General features: G+C 43.9%; 1 protein-coding gene across 1 annotated transcript in view; it reads left to right on the top strand.

Moving 5' to 3' along the window:
* Gfpt1 (glutamine--fructose-6-phosphate transaminase 1) overlaps positions 1-20,351 on the top strand; it is a 45,769-nt gene extending 25,418 nt beyond the window's left edge. Inside the window, exons 11-19 of the mRNA XM_032906155.1 lie at positions 19-114; positions 4,184-4,281; positions 7,055-7,175; positions 7,712-7,869; positions 14,275-14,389; positions 17,024-17,151; positions 17,896-18,063; positions 18,729-18,890; positions 19,567-20,351. Of these exons, the coding sequence (XP_032762046.1) occupies positions 19-114; positions 4,184-4,281; positions 7,055-7,175; positions 7,712-7,869; positions 14,275-14,389; positions 17,024-17,151; positions 17,896-18,063; positions 18,729-18,890; positions 19,567-19,611 (1,091 nt within the window). The 3' untranslated portion in view covers positions 19,612-20,351. The remainder of the gene's footprint in view (positions 1-18; positions 115-4,183; positions 4,282-7,054; positions 7,176-7,711; positions 7,870-14,274; positions 14,390-17,023; positions 17,152-17,895; positions 18,064-18,728; positions 18,891-19,566) is intronic.
* The last annotated feature ends 216 nt before the right edge of the window (positions 20,352-20,567 follow it).

Genomic DNA, 20,567 nt, shown 5'->3' with positions numbered 1-20,567 from the left:
TAATTTTTATTTATGTAGGCAACTTTAGTTCATTTATGCAGAAGGAAATTTTTGAGCAGCCAGAATCTGTTGTGAACACAATGAGAGGAAGAGTCAATTTTGATGACTACACTGGTAAGGATGTTTTGTATTTTGTCATTTGAGTCTCCTGGGGGAGTGCAATTAGCAGCCTGAAAATGTATTGTCCTTCTTCTCGACCCGTGGAACAGCTGAGATTGCAGACATCACAGTGTGATTGCACTGTGGGTTGAGTCAGGTCTTAGACTTGGGGACAGTGGGTTGATGGTGGGGAGTCATGATTTCCTAGGTGGTTTCCTCTGTGTAAGCAGGAGAATACTTCAGGCCCACAGGGTGAATGTGCATAATCCCGCTGAGAGGGTGACTGTCACACACTGGGTTCCTGCTGTGACTATCAGGAACAGTTCTTTGTGTGCCTTGGGCACTGGGAATTCTGAAAAGAACCTTTCTGCTTGTTCAGGTGTCATGTATGGGTCAGGCTAGGTTTCTTTCTAAAACTTTCAGATATATTTGTTTTATATGTATGAGAGCTTTGCCTGCCTGCCTGCCTGTATATATGTGCACCACATTCGTGCCTGGTGCTCTTGGAGGTTAGAAGAGGACGTCAGATCCTCTGGAACTGGAGTTTGATATAGTTGGGAACCATCGTGTGTCTGGGAACAGAACCCAAGTTCCCTGCAATAACAGCAAGTGTTCTTAACCGCCAAGCCATCTTTCTAGCCCCTAGGTTTCTTTTATAAGTAGCAAAACACGAACTTCCCCAAAGGTCTTTCATGTTTGCACCTTACTCCATGTTGAAAGCAGAAGTCAAAGAGCAGCTCTGGTCTCTAGAGCACAGACCACAGCAGCTTACAGACGTCTCATGACTGTACTCTTGCTTCCACTCACGTCACAGGGATAGACAATAGCAAAGGTTCTGCTGTCATCTTGCCCTTAGTAATTTAATCATGTGAGTACATAGTTAACAATTTAAATAGAAGTAAAATATGATCCTAGTGCTAGAGAGTGTTTAAAGTTTAGTACTGAATTTAGGAAGTGTGGAGAATGAGTTTATTTGTAGAAAGGGATGTTGGGATGAGGGAAAGCCTCATGAAGTAAGAGGGTGTGGGTTCGGAAGGTGTAACTAAGTGAGGTCAGGTGGGAGCATTCGGCTGACTGGAGAGGCATTAGTTGAGGTCACGGGTGGGAAAACTACGAGGAGGCTGCCTATGGAGCAGCCTGCAGTTCAGGGTATGCTCTAGATCTAGGACTTGAAGAGTTGTAAAGGGAAGTCAGTTTAGGAAAGTTGGGGAGAGGTGCTGTCCTGAGGAGGTGGAGGGTGGACTTCGTGGGTACCTCTGTTATGGAAGCTGAGTAGCTTTAAAGACTGAGTGCTAGCTCGTCTCTAGGTGTAGAAGGGAGCTGTGGCCTGGTTACCCACATCAGTAGGATGTTGATCTGTCTGGGCACAATGGAAAGAGGAAGAACAGGGAGCCAGGGGGAGGACAGGAGCAGGTGGTGAAGACCCATACAGATCTGTGAGTGGTGAGACCCAGGGCCAGAAAACAGCGCTCAAAGGATTCATGGAATTAGTCAGGAAAGAAATGTGTTTGCTAAGTGAAGAGGATGTGGCCGACTTTGAGAACTTCATGGTATGTTTTTATTCCTGTTCTTATTGTGTTGTCTTAATCCCTCTGTGCCACATCCTGGGGAACAAAGCTAGGCTTTTGCATGTGCTGTGTGTGCAGTCTACTACTAACTCATACCACCAGCTCCGAGACATTTACTATTTGTAAAAACTCTTTTGCATGTATTACTTGCATACAGTTGTCTAGTATAAACAGGATAGCAGTTATCTTCTTTATTTTAAGGATGAGAATGTCAGAGCTCTCAGTTTGGGAGCTCTCAGAGCTCCCAAGTATTCTTGCTATTTCCTAGTTATGGCTTACGTTGTCAGAATTAGACAAAGCATTATCCAGATTGTGACATGCTTAGGCTGGGGCAGGAGCACAAAGAGTTTGAGGCCTGCCTGGGTTACATAATGAGAATCTATGTCACACATTGTATATGTCATTTCAGACCTTGGAGGGCTCCTAGATAGCCTAAAGCCAGGGGATTTGCTAGACTAAGTTAGGAAACGTGATATTTAGCTAACCATATCTTAACCTGCCTGTTCTTCTTGATCTCCATCTGCAATACTAGCTTCTCTGGTAGACTATCTGTTCTTTTGGGGTGGTATGTAGCCCCAAATGGCCTGGAACTCACTTCTGAAGACCAGGCTAGCCTTAGCCTCACAGATAGCCAGCTGTCTCTGGATTGAAGCTGTGCCCTCACTGTGCTTGTTTGTCTGTTTTTATGTGGAGTTACCTAACTTGCTTTTGTATGACCCACCAACCTCCAGCCATTGTTTCTTTTTCTGTTTTATAGCCATATATTTGGTTTTGAGTGACTGAGTTTATTAAGTATTAGCAAGCCATAGTAAAAGAATCAATAGAAAATGGTGGATAGCTAGACAGAACAAAATATCAAAACACCTAGCAGAAACTAACTGTGGGAAAGCCTCTAACACAGTCAGTTGGAGTTCAGTCAGGGTAAAATGGTCCCTTAATTGAGGGGAGGCTTCCAGGTTATCCAGAAAAGACACTGTCAAATTGGGTATAGCAGAACAGACCTGGGATGTTGAGGTGGTACTGGATTTTTGGCGTTTCCTTCCTGCTGGAGGCAGTTTTTTATTATGGGGAAAACAGAAGTGACATCTGTTAGAAATAGTTAAATAGTTTTTCCTTGGAGCTGTTCTCAAGGGCTCAATGGTTTTATTATTATTATTTTTTTAAACTCTTAGGCCATTTCACTGTTTTCTTCTCCTGCCCATTGCAGTGTTGGAAGGCTAACCTGTCTTCAGATTGTAGAGAACAAACATTGGGTCTGAAATGGTGGGGATGGGAAAGCCCCACTTCCAGAGGCAGTTTCTCAGTGGATTCAGACAGCACACACTATTTTACCAATGTAACACACTTTCCACTTCCTAAACCATAGCACACACCACGGCCTGTGGAAATGCTGTGATCTTACACTGTGTTTTGATTAAGAGCAGGCACAGGAATAAACATGGAAGTGGTCCCGGGGACCTTAAAACCGTAAATAGTGTGGTTATGTCTGAGTCATTTGGGAAGCCAGCAGCACGTTTTGTTGTTGCTTTGTTTGGTTTCTACTTTGCTGGTGTCTGGGCAGTGGGAGGCTAGTATATGTGAGCAAGTTTGTGTGAATGTGGAGGTCAGAGGTCAGTGTCGTATGTCTTTCTCAGTACCTTTCACCTTATATTCTGAACCTGGAGCTCACTGATTGGCTAGACTGGCTGGCCATTGAGTTCCACCTTCCTAATGTTGGGACTTGCCTGTCTCCATCTTGGTAATGGTGGGATTGCAGGCACCAATCATTATGCCCATCATTTTATGTGAGTGCTAGAGATCCAAAACTGGGTCTTCACACTTGCTGAGACAATGTTGCCGTCACCGTCTTCAGAGAGATGCTCCAAAGGATTTCAGTAGAGGGGTGTGGTAGGTGGGCTGGGAACTGAACCTGTTTGTATCCTGTGTAAGAGCAGCAAGTTCTCTAGACCACTGAGCCATCTCTCCAGCCCCAAATTCATCATTCTAAATGTAGCATTCTGTTTTAATATTTTTCTGAGACAGGATCTTGCTGTGTTGCCCAGGCTAATCTTGAGTTACTAGTGTCAGTGACTCTGTTGCTTCAGCTTCCTGAGAAGGTTCAGGGTTTGACAGACCTTTATAACAGACGTACTTTATAACAGGCGTAATCATGTCCTCAACAGAGGTGTGACACAGAATAGTTCAGTTACTCTGGAAACTTCCTTATGGCCCCTTGTCATGCTCTCTCCAGATCCAGCATTTAGGGCCAGCTGACCTGCTGCTTCTGTCCCTGTAGTTTTCTTTCGAGGTAGTCTTTAAGGAAAAGTGTCTAAGCGTAGAGCCCATGCCTGTCTGTCTGCCTTGGTAGGTGGGCGAGGTGAGTGCAGATGGGGAGGGCCAGTTCCAAAAGGGAATGTGGACTACTTAACCCAGTAGCATTTCTTCACCACACTGACCGTGGAGACTGAAGAAAAGTCTCCCTGTTTCACATGGGTCTTTTCTAAGCGATCATTTATATATACACATTTCCATTTCAGTGAACTTGGGAGGTCTGAAGGACCACATTAAGGAGATCCAGCGGTGTCGCCGGTTGATTCTGATTGCCTGTGGCACAAGTTACCACGCTGGTATGGCAGTAAGTGGCCCCTTCACATTTCAGTTATGCTGGGTTGAAACCAGGATATCTGCACATCAGTTGTATTTTTGTAACCTTTAAAAGCTGAAAGTCTGTGAAAGGGACTCACGTTGGTTGTCAGTAATAACTGGGACACATCGGCCTCTTAATAAATTGTACCTAGCTATAGTTACTTTATAAGGAAGCCGATTAGACACTGGTGTGTATCGGTCTCTTACTTTAAGATCAATTTCCAAGGTAGATGATAATTTTTTTTTTTTTTTTTTTTTTTGCTGTAAAAAAATCTATTTATTTTTTACCTTGAGAGCCTTTTTTAAAAGGGTTTCTTCTGTGTAACCCTGGTTGTCCTGACTGACCTGGAACTCACTTTGTAGACCAGGAGGGCCTGGAACTCACATAGCTCCCCTGAGTGCTGGGCTTAAAGGCGAGTGCCATCCAGCAATCATTTACTGAGCATGTGAAGTTGTCTGGCTACCAGTCTTTACGTGTCAGCAAGGAGGTCCTCTCCCCAAACACTTCTTGGTCTAAGAAGGTGGCATTTTATAAGCACAAAGAGAGAGTAAGTTAAAGACACCAGTGAGAATTTAAGGAAGATGTGGATGACATCAACGCTGTCATGTTCATTTGTGACTGGATCTCCTGCTCAGAACAAAGCATTCGATGACGCTCCATTCAGTGCTGATCTTCAATTTGGGTACAAAATATTGCTATGTTAGAATTCTCCGAATCGTCTATCTTCTCTAAGAGTGAGATTTCATAAGGGATATATGTGCCAAAATTAATGAAAGCACGTAAGAATCTCTTGTGGGTAGCATATGAAATAGTGCTGTTTATCCTATGCATGCTAGACTGAATGTTTAATTTTCTGATAGACAGATGTGAGTGACAGACACGTCCTTCTGAGTATCTGTACCCCGACTAGTAACAATTGCCTATGCTCAGATTGTTCTAAAATTAGTATGCGTTCCAGATTTTAATTACCTTATGGGTTTTCAGTGTCATGTCATGGAATTTGCAGCATTAATAGTTATATTTTTAGGTTAGGATGAACATATTTAACTATGTGTATTTGTAAAAAAAAATTACACCATCAACACACATTAGTTTGAGAAACTTTCGAGTTGCATTATTTTAAAATCTCTGGTAGGTTGCTAGGTTGGTTTGTTTGAAGAACAATGCCAATGCGGTGCATTTGTAATCTAGGGGGCAGTTTTTTCACTTGCATTTGTCTAAACAAGATGTCTCTAGGGAGACATCTAGATTGCTAGTGTCAGTAACTGACTTACAAATAATTATAAATAAATTACACCAACAGAAGAGTGATTAAAAGTTGGAACATTTAATTTTCAAATACTTGGCATTCATGTTGCTGTAATATTGCTTAAAAACTGCCAAACTAGAACCATTGTGGAACCAAACACAAAAGAACAATTCTGTTTGTTTGTGGGCAAGCAAAAGTGTGGAATAAGGACAACTTTGCAGGGGTTTTTTGTTTAAATTTCCCCTTCCTCTCACTCTCCCTCCCCCTCTTCACTCTCTCCTTTCCCGTGTGTGTGTGTGTGTGTGTGTGTGTGTGTGTGTGTGTGTGTGTGAGAGAGAGAGAGAGAGAGAGAGAGAGAGAGAGAGAGAGAGAGAGAGAGGAGGAGGAGGAGGAGGAGGTAGGGAACCCGGAGAAGTTAGAGAGGGTGTAGAGTTCTGTGGAACTGGAGGTGTGCCTGGTGAGCCATTAGTCATAGGTGATAGGTGCTGGGAAGCAAACTCTCCCGTTCCAACCTTGGTGGTTTTATTGCTGTAGAGGAGGGGCGATGACAGGCAGGGCAGGGCCAGCCTGAGGAAGCAGGTGAAAAGCTACCGGAGGATCTAGAGGTCTGTAGTCAGCGTTAAAGTTCCACTAGGAGCCTGTACATCTGTAGGTCTTAAAAGATGTTGCTGCCTGAAAGTTTGTTTTCTGTTGTTTGTAATTTTCTGACATTTAGAATAAAAGGAACTTGGTGAGAATGAGCCTTGGTACAGGATAGTGAGCTCCCTTTGAACACAGCACGTTGCTTCCTCCTCACACCATGCTCCAAAGTTGAGAATAATGAGCTGCCATAAACAGAACTTCCAAAGTCTCTTCACTGTTTCGAAATAGTATTATTTATAAATATAGTACATTTTAAAGTATTTATATTTTCACTGAGTACGTATATTATTAGTTTAACTTTAATTTTGTATATATAGAATTAGAGAATTAGTGATAACACACAAGCTGGTTCAGAACAATGCTTTTTCTGCTCAAAATGTTTCATATTCATGGATATATTTGCTTCTAAGAATGTTTTCATGGAGCTTGGAATTATGGCTCACAGCTATGATCCCAGCACTCGGGAGGTTGGGACAGGAACTTAACCTCAGATCTGAGTCCACCTTGGACCATAGTGAGCTCAGATCAGTCCGTATTAAACAAAAGAGAGCATAGGTATTGGTAGTCGTTCTCACAGGCTGGCACTGAAGAGAGCAGCGCTTATCTCTTGAGTAGTGGGATGGTGAATGCTTCTAATTTTTTTCTGTGTGTTACTTAGTGCTTTCCAAATTTATGCCTTGTTTTTCTTGTGGCAGTGCTGGGGGTCAGAACCCAGGGCGGTGCACGTGCTTGGCAAGTGCCCACTACTGAGCTCACCTCTAGTCTGTATGTTATTTTTATAGTTAGAAAAGTGGAGACTGTACTTTAAGACCAAAGAAGTTCAATAAAAAAGGACGTCTTAAGGCAGATTGTGTTCTCTTTCCTCTGCAGACCCGTCAGGTCCTAGAGGAGCTGACAGAGTTACCAGTGATGGTGGAGCTTGCCAGCGACTTCTTGGATAGAAACACTCCAGTCTTCCGAGATGATGTTTGCTTTTTCATCAGTCAATCAGGTGCGTTCATTTTAGACTTGAAGGGAAAAAAGTCACTTCAAGTCAAGTTTCCTAATAATTCAACCATATCTTTTAAGAACTGATCCTTACACTGGTATTTCAGATGACCTGATAAGTACAGATTGTTTTCTGTTGTACTAATACATTCTTAATGACGAGGTAAAATGAGCACCTTTTTACATATAGCTTAGAGTTTAATTTTCAGATAAGAAACAAAAACTGATCCTAGAAATCCTTACCTTGTAAATGTATGGTTTTGTCGTTTGAGACAGGGTCTCACTGTATAGCCTTGGCTGGCCTGAACTTACTAGGTAGACCAGACTGGCCTCCGACTCAGGGATCTGCCTGCCTCTTTGACCCAAGTCCTAGGGTTTATGGTGTGTGCCACATGCCTGGCATGTCTTATAAATTTAATAAGAGCATGCCTGGTGCTTTATTTAAACAAGTGATAATATTGAGAGCGCGGCACTTGGTTTTTCAGGTGAGACACTGCATCCTCTGGAATTGCTCTCTGTTACTGTTGTTCGTTTACACAGGCGAGACAGCTGACACCCTGATGGGTCTTCGCTACTGTAAGGAGAGAGGAGCCTTAACTGTGGGGATCACAAATACTGTCGGCAGTTCGATATCACGGGAGACAGATTGTGGGGTTCATATCAATGCTGGTCCTGAGATCGGCGTGGCCAGTACAAAGGTAAATTTGGTTTCTTCCATGGAAGTCACTTAACCATACTGTTGGCAAGAGGGCTCTGATCTGTGGAGTTAATGTGCTCTCTTCCCTTAGGGAGGAGAGCAGGAGGAACCTGGGGCTTGTTAGCCCTCATCTTACCTCCAGATTCACTGGGTGACTGTGTCTTACAGCCTGTAGAGGACAAATGTTGGACAAGTCTGCTGTGAGAAGATCTCTGCTAGCTTTCCTGCTCATCACTCACAGTGTACCTCTGAGCACAATAGGTTACATTGTTACACCTAGTTACACCTAGGTGTATTGGGATTAGAAAGCAATAAGTTAGAAATGCACAGTTTAATCCAAATAATTATTGAGGTTATGGTTTATATATTCCTGGTTTTCCTGTGATGCCACTTTGGAAAATTTGTAACAAGATACTTGGTAAAATTGACAATTAAAAGAGAAAGCTGATGGGGTCGGGGAGGTGCTTGTTGTTTAAGGAAGCTTGCTTTAAAAAAAAAAAAAGAATGCTTGCTTTATAACCTGAGTTCAGACTCCCAGCACCCATGTAAACAAGCCTGGTCATGCCTGCCTGTGACCTGTGACTGTGGCTGTGGGTAGGTGTGTGGAGACAGGAGGGACCGGGGCTTGTTAGTCATCAATTAGCTCCAGGTTCAGTGAGTGACTGTGGCTTAAGGAATTAGGCAGAGATGGATAGAGCAGGATGCCTGATGGCCTGCTCTCCTGTGCTCATGCATGGACACATGCGTGTGCACTCCCAGCTCATGTGTGGATACATGGGTGTGCACTCCCAGCTCATGTGTGGATACATGGGTGTGCACTCCCAGCTCATGTGTGGATACATGGGTGTGCACTCCCAGCTCATGCATGGACACATGGGTGTGCACTCCCAGCTCATGTGTGGACACATGGGTGTGCACTCCCAGCTCATGTGTGGACACATGTGCGTGCACTCACAGCTTATGTATGGATACATGGGTGTGCACTCTCAGCTCATGTGTGGATAATGCATGTGCACTTATAGTGCCCATCTCTTCCTTCCCCGCACAGTCAAATAAATAAAACTTATTTCTTTAAGTTTTAAAAGTAGATCTTACACGACAGTATCTGTTTCTCTTTAGACAGGGCATCTGTAGAAGCTTAAAAATACTTTTGTTTTAAAGGTCTGTAAAGCGGCTTTGCTCTTTGAAGTTGTGATACGAATAAATGTGAGAAATATCCAACTCTTTGCAAGTGGTATTGATATAAAGATTAATCTCCACAAATGCTACTTTTTATGACTTTGAAAATTTATCTGTTTTTCTGCATAAGTTTAATATTTTTTGTTGATTCTCTAATAAGATGTGTCAGTGGTTCAGGCTTTAATCTTTAAAGACTATTGTGGAAAACTTTTTGTTGGAAATGTGTGATTCTTATGTTAAAAGCTTTTGAGTTTTTTGTTTTTGTTTTTATTGAGGGCCTTGATATTACTATAATTTATACATAGCTGAAATATGGATTTTCTCCATATAATTCGAACATTATAAGATGCGTGCGTTCAGGGCCCCATCCTTGGCGAATGCGGAACTAGCAATCTGCAGCAGTGTTCAGACAGCCGTGGTGCAGTGTGGGAACACGGCTCATTGTGAACCACCGCACTTCCACATGGTGTGGGCATATAGGACGATGAGTTGCAAGGGAAATAAATCTTTCGTTTATGAGAGTTCTAATGTTCCGCCCTCATTTTCTTACGAAGCTTCACATGCATGTAGTGCATGTAGTCACAATGATCTAATACCCAGGTATCCCCATCTAGAGTCCACCATTCGCCTTTTCCCCTCTATGAAGGGGCAGTTTGCGCTGTCATGTGGTAACTTACTCGGCTGTGCAGCTGGCACCACACACAGTGTAGGAGACTTTGCTCAGTGTTTGTTCCTCTGTGCCCTTTCCAGTCAGTGCCCACCTCAAACCTCTACCCGCACGCTCAGGACTGCTCCTTTTTCTTAACAACATACTGTTGTTTTCCAGGTATCTCTCATGATTGGGGTTTCACACGGCATGTATTTTGTAGCTGGCTTTCATTTAGCACAAAGCCTTTGAAGCGCCTTCATGCTGTTATTAGTATCAGTATCTTTGAAAGCAAATCCTTTTTATTTTTTAAAAATTGAAACAAAGATTTATAGGAAGTTGCAAAGCTGCATTGGTCAGCTTCACATTGTAATAACAAATACCAGAGACAGCTAATTCTGAAGGAGTAAGGTTTCTGTTGGTTCACAGCTCGGGAGGGTCAGGTCTAAAGTTAGACAGCCTCATGGTTCTGTGCCCCTGGCAGGACTGTCATACCATGATGAGGGGAATGAGCCAAGCAGAGGTGGTCTGAGGGTCAGAGGTCCCACGCGGTCCTTCACTAGACACGCTCCTACTGAAAGGAAGAGGTCCCATGGCCTTCCAGGGGTGCCTCTAACACATGGACTGGTTGGTACCTGCTCCTAGCCCCAGTGCAGAGACGTCTCTTGTGTTCTTCACTTAGCTCCCCAGTGCTTAAGTCTTATAAGGAAGCAAGCAAGCATCTTTTTACAGAACGTGATTTCTTTTTAAAGCGACTGAGTTTTGGTGAGTGAGTACTGGCAAGTGTCTCAGTGGGCTCAGTGGGTAAAGATATCCAACATCAGCCATAGTCTGTGTAGGGGAAGGAGAGAGCTGACTACCTGTGAGTTGTCTTCTGATCTCCACACATGTAGGGGTATTGCACCCCCCATACCCTCTAAATGAATGAATATAAAAATTTTTAATAAGTATGGCAGTATAATACAGCTTCATTTTTCTTAGATTTCAAAGTAATTTTGTTTTCAGCTGTCTTAGGTATTCTTGGCTTAGAGTTTATAAGATAAACTTTGTATAATTTATTACAGGTTATTTCTGAGTGGTAGGTGAGTTTATATGTTCTAAGTAATCACAGAGGTTGCTCAGGGCTCCCATCACTGGCTCAGTAATGAGCCTGCATACAAGTTTCCAACTCCGCCTGGAACAGTGGTTGGTTTTGAGGCTGCCACTGACTTTCGCATAGCATCAGACCATAACTAATTTGGTGTTTCTTTAGGAAATGTGCAGAATTCACAGTTTTTGTTATTGCAGATGTTTAAATTTTTACCACACTGCTGACTTAGTTTTGTGTAACAACCCCCCACCCTCCAGTGTGTTTCAAGTAATTTTGTCTTTAGCTGAATAAAAAGAAAATGAAGTTGAAAAGTTCAGTTAACATTTTCTGGGCAGGTTTTCTTTCGGCTCTCAGTAGATTGTAAGTGTGAGGTAAGTGCAGCTTGTTTTATCACAGTGAGTTTGTTGTTATGCACTGACGAAATGGCATATGTGCTGGACACGCAGTCCGTGTAGGGTAGCACTTCAGGGGTGGTATGGAGGAGCTAGACTAAGCGCTTGTTACCACGTCAGATTGGATTTTATCTAAGGAGACCAAGCTTGTATCTAAGGAGACCAAGATTCTGGCCTCCTTTGCCCTGTTTATCGAAGGGCGTTCATAGTGACAAGAAGGGAGTTCAGCCCAAGACCTTAGAACACAGGGTCCTTAAGCATGGAGGCAAGGGACTCCATGCTTGCTTCAGTGTGTGAGTGGTTCCGCCTGCTGTGTGGATGCAGTGGGACAGGTGGCTGTAGAGGCCAGGGTCCAGCAGAAGTGTCAGCGTCTCAGGTAATGGTTGGCTGAGAAGGTGCCTCAGCATAGCAGGAGCGTGGACACCGAGGAAGATTCAGGTAAGAGTGTAGATTGAGTGTGAAACTGTACTACACTCTGGATAACAACCGTGTGCACGGCGTAGTACGCCTAATAGTTTAGTAATGAAAATTAAGGAAAAGCTTTCATGTGTTAAGTCCTAACCCACAACAGCTTTCTTTGAAATAATACTGTCAGCCAGGCATAGTGCTGTACCCTCTTTGTCCCAGCACTGGGGAGGCAGAGGCTGGCAGATCTTGGGATTTAAGGCCAACCTGGTCTACAGAGAGAGTGTTGCAGGACATCCAGGGCCAGATGGAGAAATCCTTTCTTAAAAAGAAAAAAGACAACCAAAAAAGAAAAAGAAGGAAGGAGGGAAAGGAAAGGGGAAGAAGGGAAAAGGAAAGGAAAGGGGAAAGAAAGAAAAAGAAAAACAGATAAAGAATAATAAAATTGTCAGAAGAGAATATGAAGTAGCTAACACATGAAAAGAAATCTTTGGAGTAAAGCTATGAATGACAGCCTGTTGGGCTGCATGCACCTGCAGTCCCAGCAGCTAGGAATGTAGTTGGGAATTACTTGAGCTCTCAAGTTTGAGATCAGCTTAGCAACATAGGGAGACTGTCTTAAAGGGGGCCAGGGCTACAAGGTGATGGCTCAGTAGAAGACTGTCCCACATGGTGAAAGGAAGAACTGAATCCCACAAGTTATCCTCTGACTTTCATATGCCTGTCAGGACAAGCTTGTGTGTCCCCAGCTCCAAATAGATGTCTAAAAAATGTTAAAAAGGCAGCCATCTGTCTAAAAAGAATCCCCGCCCTTTTGTCAAATGTGGCAAAGCAGGAGCACCTTGCCTTCACAGACAGCCGATGAGAAAGTGGCTTACAGTGTCGTAGCGGGAAGGTCCCCACTGTGTTCACAGCAGTGACATCTTTCAGTGCCCTTGAGCAGTGTTCTGGCTGTGCATCAGAAATTGTACTCAAGACAGTCCTGAGTTCTTGAACCCTCAGCGTATAGGGCATCTGAGGCTATAGGGAGGAAGGTTCTGTGACACCACTAAACAAAGGAAGGTGCTTAGATGTTAGGTGTAGAAGAGCATTATAAATTCTGACACTCGGTGCTGAATTTTAACTGAGTGTTTTTGAGACAGGATCTCCTCATGCATCTCAGGCTATCCTTTAACTTGTTCTGTAGTTAAGGAGAGTGGTGGGTTCCTAACCCTCCTGGCCCTCCTCCTAAATCTTGGGACTGTAGGTGTATACCACCATACTCAGCTTAATAATTAACCTTTTTATTGAAAATAGATTTTTTTCATACTTAGTGTAAAAGAAAACTGGGGCCAGCATGGTAGCTAAGTGAGTAAAGGAGCTTGCTACCAAGCCTGACCCTTTGATCCTTAGAACCCCTGTAGAAGAAGGAGAGAGCTGACTCCAGGGGCGGTCCTCTGTCCTCTACATATGCTCTCTGGCATGCACACACCCACTGTCCACACACACACACACACACACACACACACACACACACACACACACACACACACACACACGTGCGCACGCGCGCGCGCGCGCGCAAATCAGTAAGTATAAATCATGAATTACAGATACATCATCATAGGTTTGCAGTTTCTTAATTTTTATTTACTAACATACATTTAGACTTTCATTGAATTTTTAGTTAGTTTTTTGTTAAAAAGTAAGAATGGGGACCTGTGCTTGTGGGAGTAGCTGTCAGGACAGTACTTGGCACTCAAGCATGAGGATCTGAGGAAAGTTCCCAGCACCCACACAAGCATCTCAGCACAGGGAAATGGGAATAGGTGATCCCTGGATATCCCCGGAGGGAATAATCAGTGAGCGCTAGGTCCTAACGAGAGAGCGTCTCACCAAAAACCTAGTGGGCAATTCTCCATGAACACCTCAGGCTGACCTCCAGCTGCCACATGCACACACAGGTAAATTTTCCCCCAAGGTACCCTCTTTCTGTAAACTCAAACATATAAGGTGAGAATGAGCCAAGTGCGGTAGCTCACACCTCTGCTTTCTGCACTTGGGAGGCTGAGGCAGGAGGATTACTCTGAATCCAGCCCAGGACCCTACCTTAGAAAGAAAACAGTAAAAATGAGGAACAGCCAATAGGCAAAGGTTAAAAAGTATGTGTGGGAGGGGCCACAGTTTATAGTCTGTCCTCCCCTCGCTGTGGGTTGGCACAGTCAGATTAGCTGTACCTTCCTCTAGTCTTTCTTTTTCCTTCTTTCTTAGGGCTGTGAAAGTCTCCCTACTGTTTTGTGAGAGGCTGTGTGGGCCTGAGACACAAACTTAAGTGCTTTGCGATTAAAAATAGAGAGAGATTCCCAAGTTCTGAGCCAGGTCAGCATTACACAGAATTGCTTTTAAAGGCTGAATAGTGAGGGGCTGGAGAGATGGCTTAGTGGTTAAGGGCACTGGCTGCTTTAAAAAGGACCCGGGTTCAAATCCCATCACTCACATGACAGTTCACAATTGTCAGTAATTCCAGTTCTAGGGACTCTTGACACCCTCACACAGACATACACAGAGGTAGAACACCAGTGTACATAAAATTAAAATAAAAAGATGAAAAGTGTATATTGTGAAAGGATTAGGATTTAATTCTTGTCTTTTGTTAAAGTGTCCAAGTTCTTAAAATTCACCTGGAACTAATTGTTTTCCCCTGTGCTGTTGTAGGCTTACACCAGCCAGTTCGTGTCCCTTGTGATGTTTGCCCTCATGATGTGTGATGACAGGATCTCCATGCAAGAGAGACGCAAAGAGATCATGCTGGGACTGAAGCGACTGCCAGGTATACATAGAAAATAATAGGAGTCTCTCCCTCTCCCTCTCCCTCTTCCCCTCCCTCTCTCCCTCCCTCCCTCTCTGTTTCTCCTTTCTTTTCTTTTTTTGTGAGACAGCCCCCCCTCCTTTCTTTTTTTATGAGACAGGGTCTCACATAACCTAGGCTGGCCTCAGACTTAGTATATAACTGAGGATGACGTTGACCTTCCTGCTTCTGCCTCGTGGGTGCTGGGATTGCAGGCATGTCATTGTGCCTAGTGTGTGCAGTGCTGGGGATTGAGTAGGCCCAGACTTTGTGCGTGGAAGCGAGCGTTCTCCCACCAGAGCCACCTTCCCAGCCGTGGAGCTTTAAGACTGTAAGCGTTCATTGATCACAGTTGGCAAACACTGTTTTCTAGACTGCTTCTTCACCCTGCTAATAGCTTTCGTTTCTGTGCAGAAGTTTTTAATTAGCAATAATCCCACCCTGCATACACCTCATTGGCTGCCATACTCCACTGTGTAAAGCTGCAGAAACTTAATTTTATAAAGTCCTGCTTGTCAGTTCTTGTGGTCGTTTTCCTGTGCTAGTGGGGTCCTTGTCCTTTGCCTTTGGCAATGTATTTTCACAATATGTTTTTCTCCAGTAATCTAAGTGTTTCAAATCCAAGACAGTCTTTGGTTTATTTCACATTGGCTTTTCTTGGGGTGAGAAATAATGGATCTAATTTTATTTTTATGTCGATCTTCAGTTCTCCCAGTGTGCTTCTTTGAAGAGGTAATTTTTCTTCAAAGGTGATTTTTCTTTAGTGTATTTTCTTGACATTTTTGTTAGAAATGACGGCTGCAACCATGTGGCCTATTCCTGGTCCTCTGGTCTGTGGGTCTACATGTCGGACTATGTCAGTGCCGTGTTGGTCACGACCACTGAGTGCGTGACAGATAATCCTGCATTAATTACCCTTTCTGTTTCAGATGGCTTTTGGAGAGTTGGAATCTTTTGTGATTTTTATGTTTTGCTAGAGAATCCTTGACCCTTTAATATATAGTTCCTCGTGTGGTGGTGACCCCGACTATAAAATTATTTTTGCTGTCGCATCATAACTGTAATTCTGCTACTGTTAAGAATCATAACGTGAATCGTCTGTTTTTCATTGGTCCTAGGCAATCCTTGTGAAAGGGTCATTTGTCATAGCCAAGGGGTCACAGCCCACAGGTTGAGAACCACTGTGTGAGTGCATCAAAGATTCTGGATGCCGTAGCCATGAACAGAGAGCTGGCTAAGGCCTGTGGACTCCAGAGTGATTTACCCTGATGAGCCTGGCTGCTGGTACCTAGGTGGTCTACCTTTCCCATACACTTTACTGCCTGCACTGAGCCCCCTTCTGTGTATCTTTTGTCTTGTCAGAGTCTAGCCCTGACCCTCCACCCGCCCTCAGTGCTTGGACTATCATTATTCTCCATATCAGGCCCAGAGTGGGTCAGGTTTACATTTAATTATGTTATTTTATGTGGAGAGGTGTTTTGCCTGCATGTGTATCTGTGTACCATGCACATGCAGGTACCTGTAGAGGAGGAAGAGGACATCAGATTCTCTGAACTGGAGTCATAGATAGTTGTGAGCTGCCATGTGGGTGCGGGGAATTGAACCTGGGTCCTCTGAAAGGGCATCCAGTGCTCTTAGCTGGAGCCCTTTCTGCAGCCCTGGTTAGTTCAGTTTTAAGAAGTAGGTTTCTTTCTAAGCTGTTGTCTGGCCACTGTCCTTTCAGCCATAGAGGATGACAGACTGGAACCCCATTGCTGGCTGTCTGCTAGAGAAGTCACTGCCTGCAGACCAGTGTCTGATTGGAGGGCTGTAGTTTGTCCTGTGGACAGGACTGTCTTACCTCCTCATCAGGAATGTCTCCTTACCTTTTGGATGAAACTTCCCCCAATCATGGGGCTGGAGCTGTGCTCCGTTTGATTGTTTTTTTGCCTGGTGGCTCTTCTGATCCTTTGTTTTGAAAATCTGGTTCTCTTTGCTTTTGTTTTGTGTTTGGTTTTGTTGTTGATCTTTTGAGGTTGGCTGTCTTGTAGCCCAGGGTGAGTTTTAACTGGGTGTGTAGGGGAGGATGACTTTGGACTCTTGATCCTTCTGCCTCTACCTTTGAGCACTTGGATCAGACTGTTCTCCACTGTGCCCAGTTTTATGCAGTTATGAGGACTGAACCCAGGCCCTGTGTGTACTAGGGGAGCACTCTTCCAATGGAGCTACACCTCTGGTTCCTTGAAGCTCCCTCCCTCCCTGTCTTCTTTCTTTCCTTCCTTCCTTTCTTTTAAAATCTGACTCCCCTGACTGTGTCTGTCACAGGAGGCATCATCTGGCCCACCATCCTACCTGAAAATTCCAAATGAAGGCTTTCTTTGTATCCTATTTTCTATACGTCTGATTTGTGAGGGAGTGAGCAGTGGGTGAGATTCTCATCTTGAAGCTGTCGTTTGTAGTTGTAGAGTTAATGAGATCTTTCCGGCTTTGCCTCCATGTGTGGAGAGAATTTCATAGTGATACCATAGGAGAAAAGAATACTGGCCGTTTGTTGTTTGATACCGATGTGGCATTGCTGCTTTACCTGTGCAGTGCACCGCTTAGTTTTCAAGGCTGCTCTAATCTCTCTCTTCACAGACTTGATTAAGGAAGTGTTGAGCATGGATGATGAAATTCAGAAGTTGGCGACAGAGCTTTACCACCAGAAGTCAGTTCTGATAATGGGCCGAGGCTATCATTATGCTACATGTCTTGAAGGAGCCCTGGTGCGTTTTCTTACTTCAAGTTGACTTCACTCTAATGACTTAGGGAGGGACAAGGAACATTTACTTTTATGTATTCTATAATGCTAGGGATTTAACACAGAGAGCATGGTAATCACTGTAGCACTGAGCCTGGCCATTCGAGTGAGTAAGTGCATGTGTGAGTGCATGTGTGAGTGAGTGTGAGTGAGTGCATGTGTGTGTGAGTGAAACAGGAGTCAGTTTTCTCCTTCTACCATTTGAACCCTGGGCACTGAACTCGGATTGTCAGCTTGGTGGCGTGCATTGGTTGTGTGCGTCTTACCTGCTGAGGCATCTTACTAACTCCCCACATACTTACGGAATATGTGAACTGAAATTGGTAGAATGTTTAAAATGCCCTGTATGTGTTTATTGTGGTTTATTTACCTCAGAACATGCCACAGGACTTAACTCAAAAGTGAAAGCCCAGAAGAATGCTTCCATGATAACTTGGGCTTAGCAATTTAAGACGGGTGTATATGCACCACAGACCAAGGCTCATTAGATAAGAACTGGAAATGAAAAATAAAGCAAGTAGATGAATGTTTGCAGGGCAGCATGGCTCTGTGTTTGACAGTCTGAAGCCTTAAGAATATTCTTACAGTGCTTCAGCCCAGATCAGTCGGCCTTCAGTACAACTCGGGAGACCTGATCATCTCGGATGCTTTGTGTAGAGTTTTCTTAGAAGTGAGCTAAAGACTTACCGGTTTTCTTTCTTCCTACTAGAAAATCAAGGAGATTACATATATGCATTCTGAAGGCATCCTTGCTGGTGAGCTAAAACACGGCCCTCTGGCCTTGGTGGATAAGTTGATGCCTGTCATCATGATCATCATGCGAGACCACACCTACGCCAAGTGCCAGAATGCTCTTCAGCAAGTCGTTGCGCGGCAGGTGGGTCGAGTGCTGGGAGGGTGCCTGTGTGAGGGTGCCCTGGAGATGTGGGAGAGGTTCCTAAGGCACGGGTGGATTTCGTCCTGGCAGTGATGGAGCAGGTAGAAGATTACAAACTCACTCACTTGCCCACTCCTTTGCTTCGCTCGTTGTGTATAAGGAGGCAGACGTGTGGATTTTGATGACACCCGACCATTGTCTCTCATAATCAGCTCTCATAATAGAAGAACCAAACCCAAACTAAGCGCTGTTCTCCAGATTCCTTCTTCTGACAGTTAAGATAATGCTCTTTCTTTTTACCTTAAAACATCAAGTACTGAACTTCAAAAGAAACCCTGATGTGTAGTCTACACTAATATCATGGATGCTGTGGCTGATAGCCCTCTCCCCTTATCAGCTGGTTTATATTTTAATTCCAGAAGATGTTTCTCGTAAGCACAGTATACTGGAAATAAACTTGAACTTCAAAGGAAGCAGACCTGTATTCAAGTATTAAACTTGGCATTTCGTTCTTGTGGAAATTTTTTTGAAAAACCTATTGAGTCCACAAAATCTGTTTCTGTCTAAATGAGAGAGCATGTCTGCGTGTCAGGCAATGTGGAGTGCACCCACTTGCTGCCCAGCATCTATTTCCTGGTGACTGTCGTGTGTCATTTTCTTCCCAGGGGCGTCCAGTCGTGATCTGTGATAAGGAGGATACTGAGACCATTAAGAATACAAAAAGGACAATCAAGGTGCCCCACTCAGTGGACTGCTTGCAGGGCATTCTCAGCGTGATCCCCTTACAACTGCTGGCCTTCCATCTGGCTGTGCTGAGAGGCTATGATGTGAGTGACCACCTCTGTAGAACTCTGGGCTGGCTTTTGACTTGGGTACATCTTGGTACAGTTCATCCCAACTTTCATTGTCTGTCTGTCTGTCTATCATCTGTCTAGTTTGTGTACATATGTCTGTCACAGTTCATAGGTGGAGGAGATCAGGGGACAACTTGCAGGAGTTAGTTCTCTCCTTCCACTGTGTGGGCTCTAAGGATTGCTCTCAGGTTTGGTAGCAATGGCCTTTGCTTGCTCTGCCGTCTTACTACTCCCTCCCAGCTTGAAGAATCTGTCCCATTTATGTCATCACCTGTGATCTTTTCACAGCCAGTTCGTAGTTTACATCAGTTTCTTCTTACCCATAGGACTGTTCACTCCAAGCCTGACACTGACCGTGCACGGGGCTGTTTTCTTAATGGGCAGTGATTGGCATTTTTGGGTGGGACAGGTTATGGTTTGGACCTCTCCCATCGTGAGGGTTACAGGACTCTCAGCATTCTTAATCCTCTTGGTGTCATGGGAACCAAAATACCTGGTAGTTTTTCCAGGGTTCCCTGTGAGGGCCACCTTCCTAGGGGACCAGGGTAGCTCTCCTGTGAATGTTAGCACCTCTCCTTCATTGTTTTTTAGTTATTTATCAAGATAAATTATGTGATTATATTTGCTAATATAATTCTCTTTTCTGCAGGTCGATTTCCCACGGAATCTTGCCAAATCTGTAACCGTAGAGTAAAAGACACCCGAAACTTAAGACAGCTAAGCAACACAAGATACCTTTTGTATTTAAATTTTTGATTTAAAATATTGCCTCCTGAAAGCCTTTTTTAGTAAATCTTATTTATATATCAGTTATAATGTTCCCACTCAACTAATGATTTTCGTGCAATTGCCTCATTTTCATTAATACATGGGGAGCTTGATTTATAGACTTTAAATCTAAGCCTAAAATCAGAGAGCTGTAGTTTGTTTAAAAACTGGAATGGATTGATTTCTGGGTCCTCCACTTCGATCAAGGAGGCTCGTCGAGTGTTTGAGGTGCTTGGTGTTTGCTTTAGCATAACTTGACTCAGTCAGACTGAGGAAGACCAGTGCATAGCATACAGTCGGAATGCTCCAAGTCTGTGCGTGCCAGCGCTGGACAGCCACCGAAGGCTTTGCTGCACTGTCTATAAATAGAAGATGGCCGTAGGTTATTTTGAAGCTTGTTTCTGTTTTATTTTTAAATCAAACTGTACACCAAAAAAACCTTGATGAGATTTATATCTAAGTGTAGTTAAATTAGTTCAGACACATCTGCCATCTCTGTAGATAGTGCATTTGGTCCTCCACAGCTGCATAGAAGACCTTTGGAGTTGGGCAAATTTGTACCATCAGACACTGACGTCTGGCTGGACATGTGGAGAGAGGACACGGGGATCCTTCTCTGTACTCCTTCCTCGCCTAAGCGTAGTTCGCATTTTCTTGCAGTTGTAGTGCTTAACTGAAAAACAAATACTGTTGAGCGACAGACGTTGTAATTGCCTTTGAGATCATAGCCCAGAGTCACTGTCAAGTGGATGATATGCTGATGGCATCGGGCATGCTCAGTTCTTTCTTCAGCTTTGTCCCAAGAAGAGTTTCCTGCAGTTGTTTCCAACTCCCTTCCCTGCCTTGTTGCAGAGAGCATCTCTTGGTGCCAGTCTGGAGTTC

This window comes from Rattus rattus, chromosome 6 (genome assembly GCF_011064425.1).
Source record: "Rattus rattus isolate New Zealand chromosome 6, Rrattus_CSIRO_v1, whole genome shotgun sequence".
Lineage (NCBI taxonomy): Eukaryota > Metazoa > Chordata > Mammalia > Rodentia > Muridae > Rattus > Rattus rattus.
Note: the sequence above shows the minus strand (reverse complement) of the source record. Positions and strands in the feature narration are given on the sequence as shown.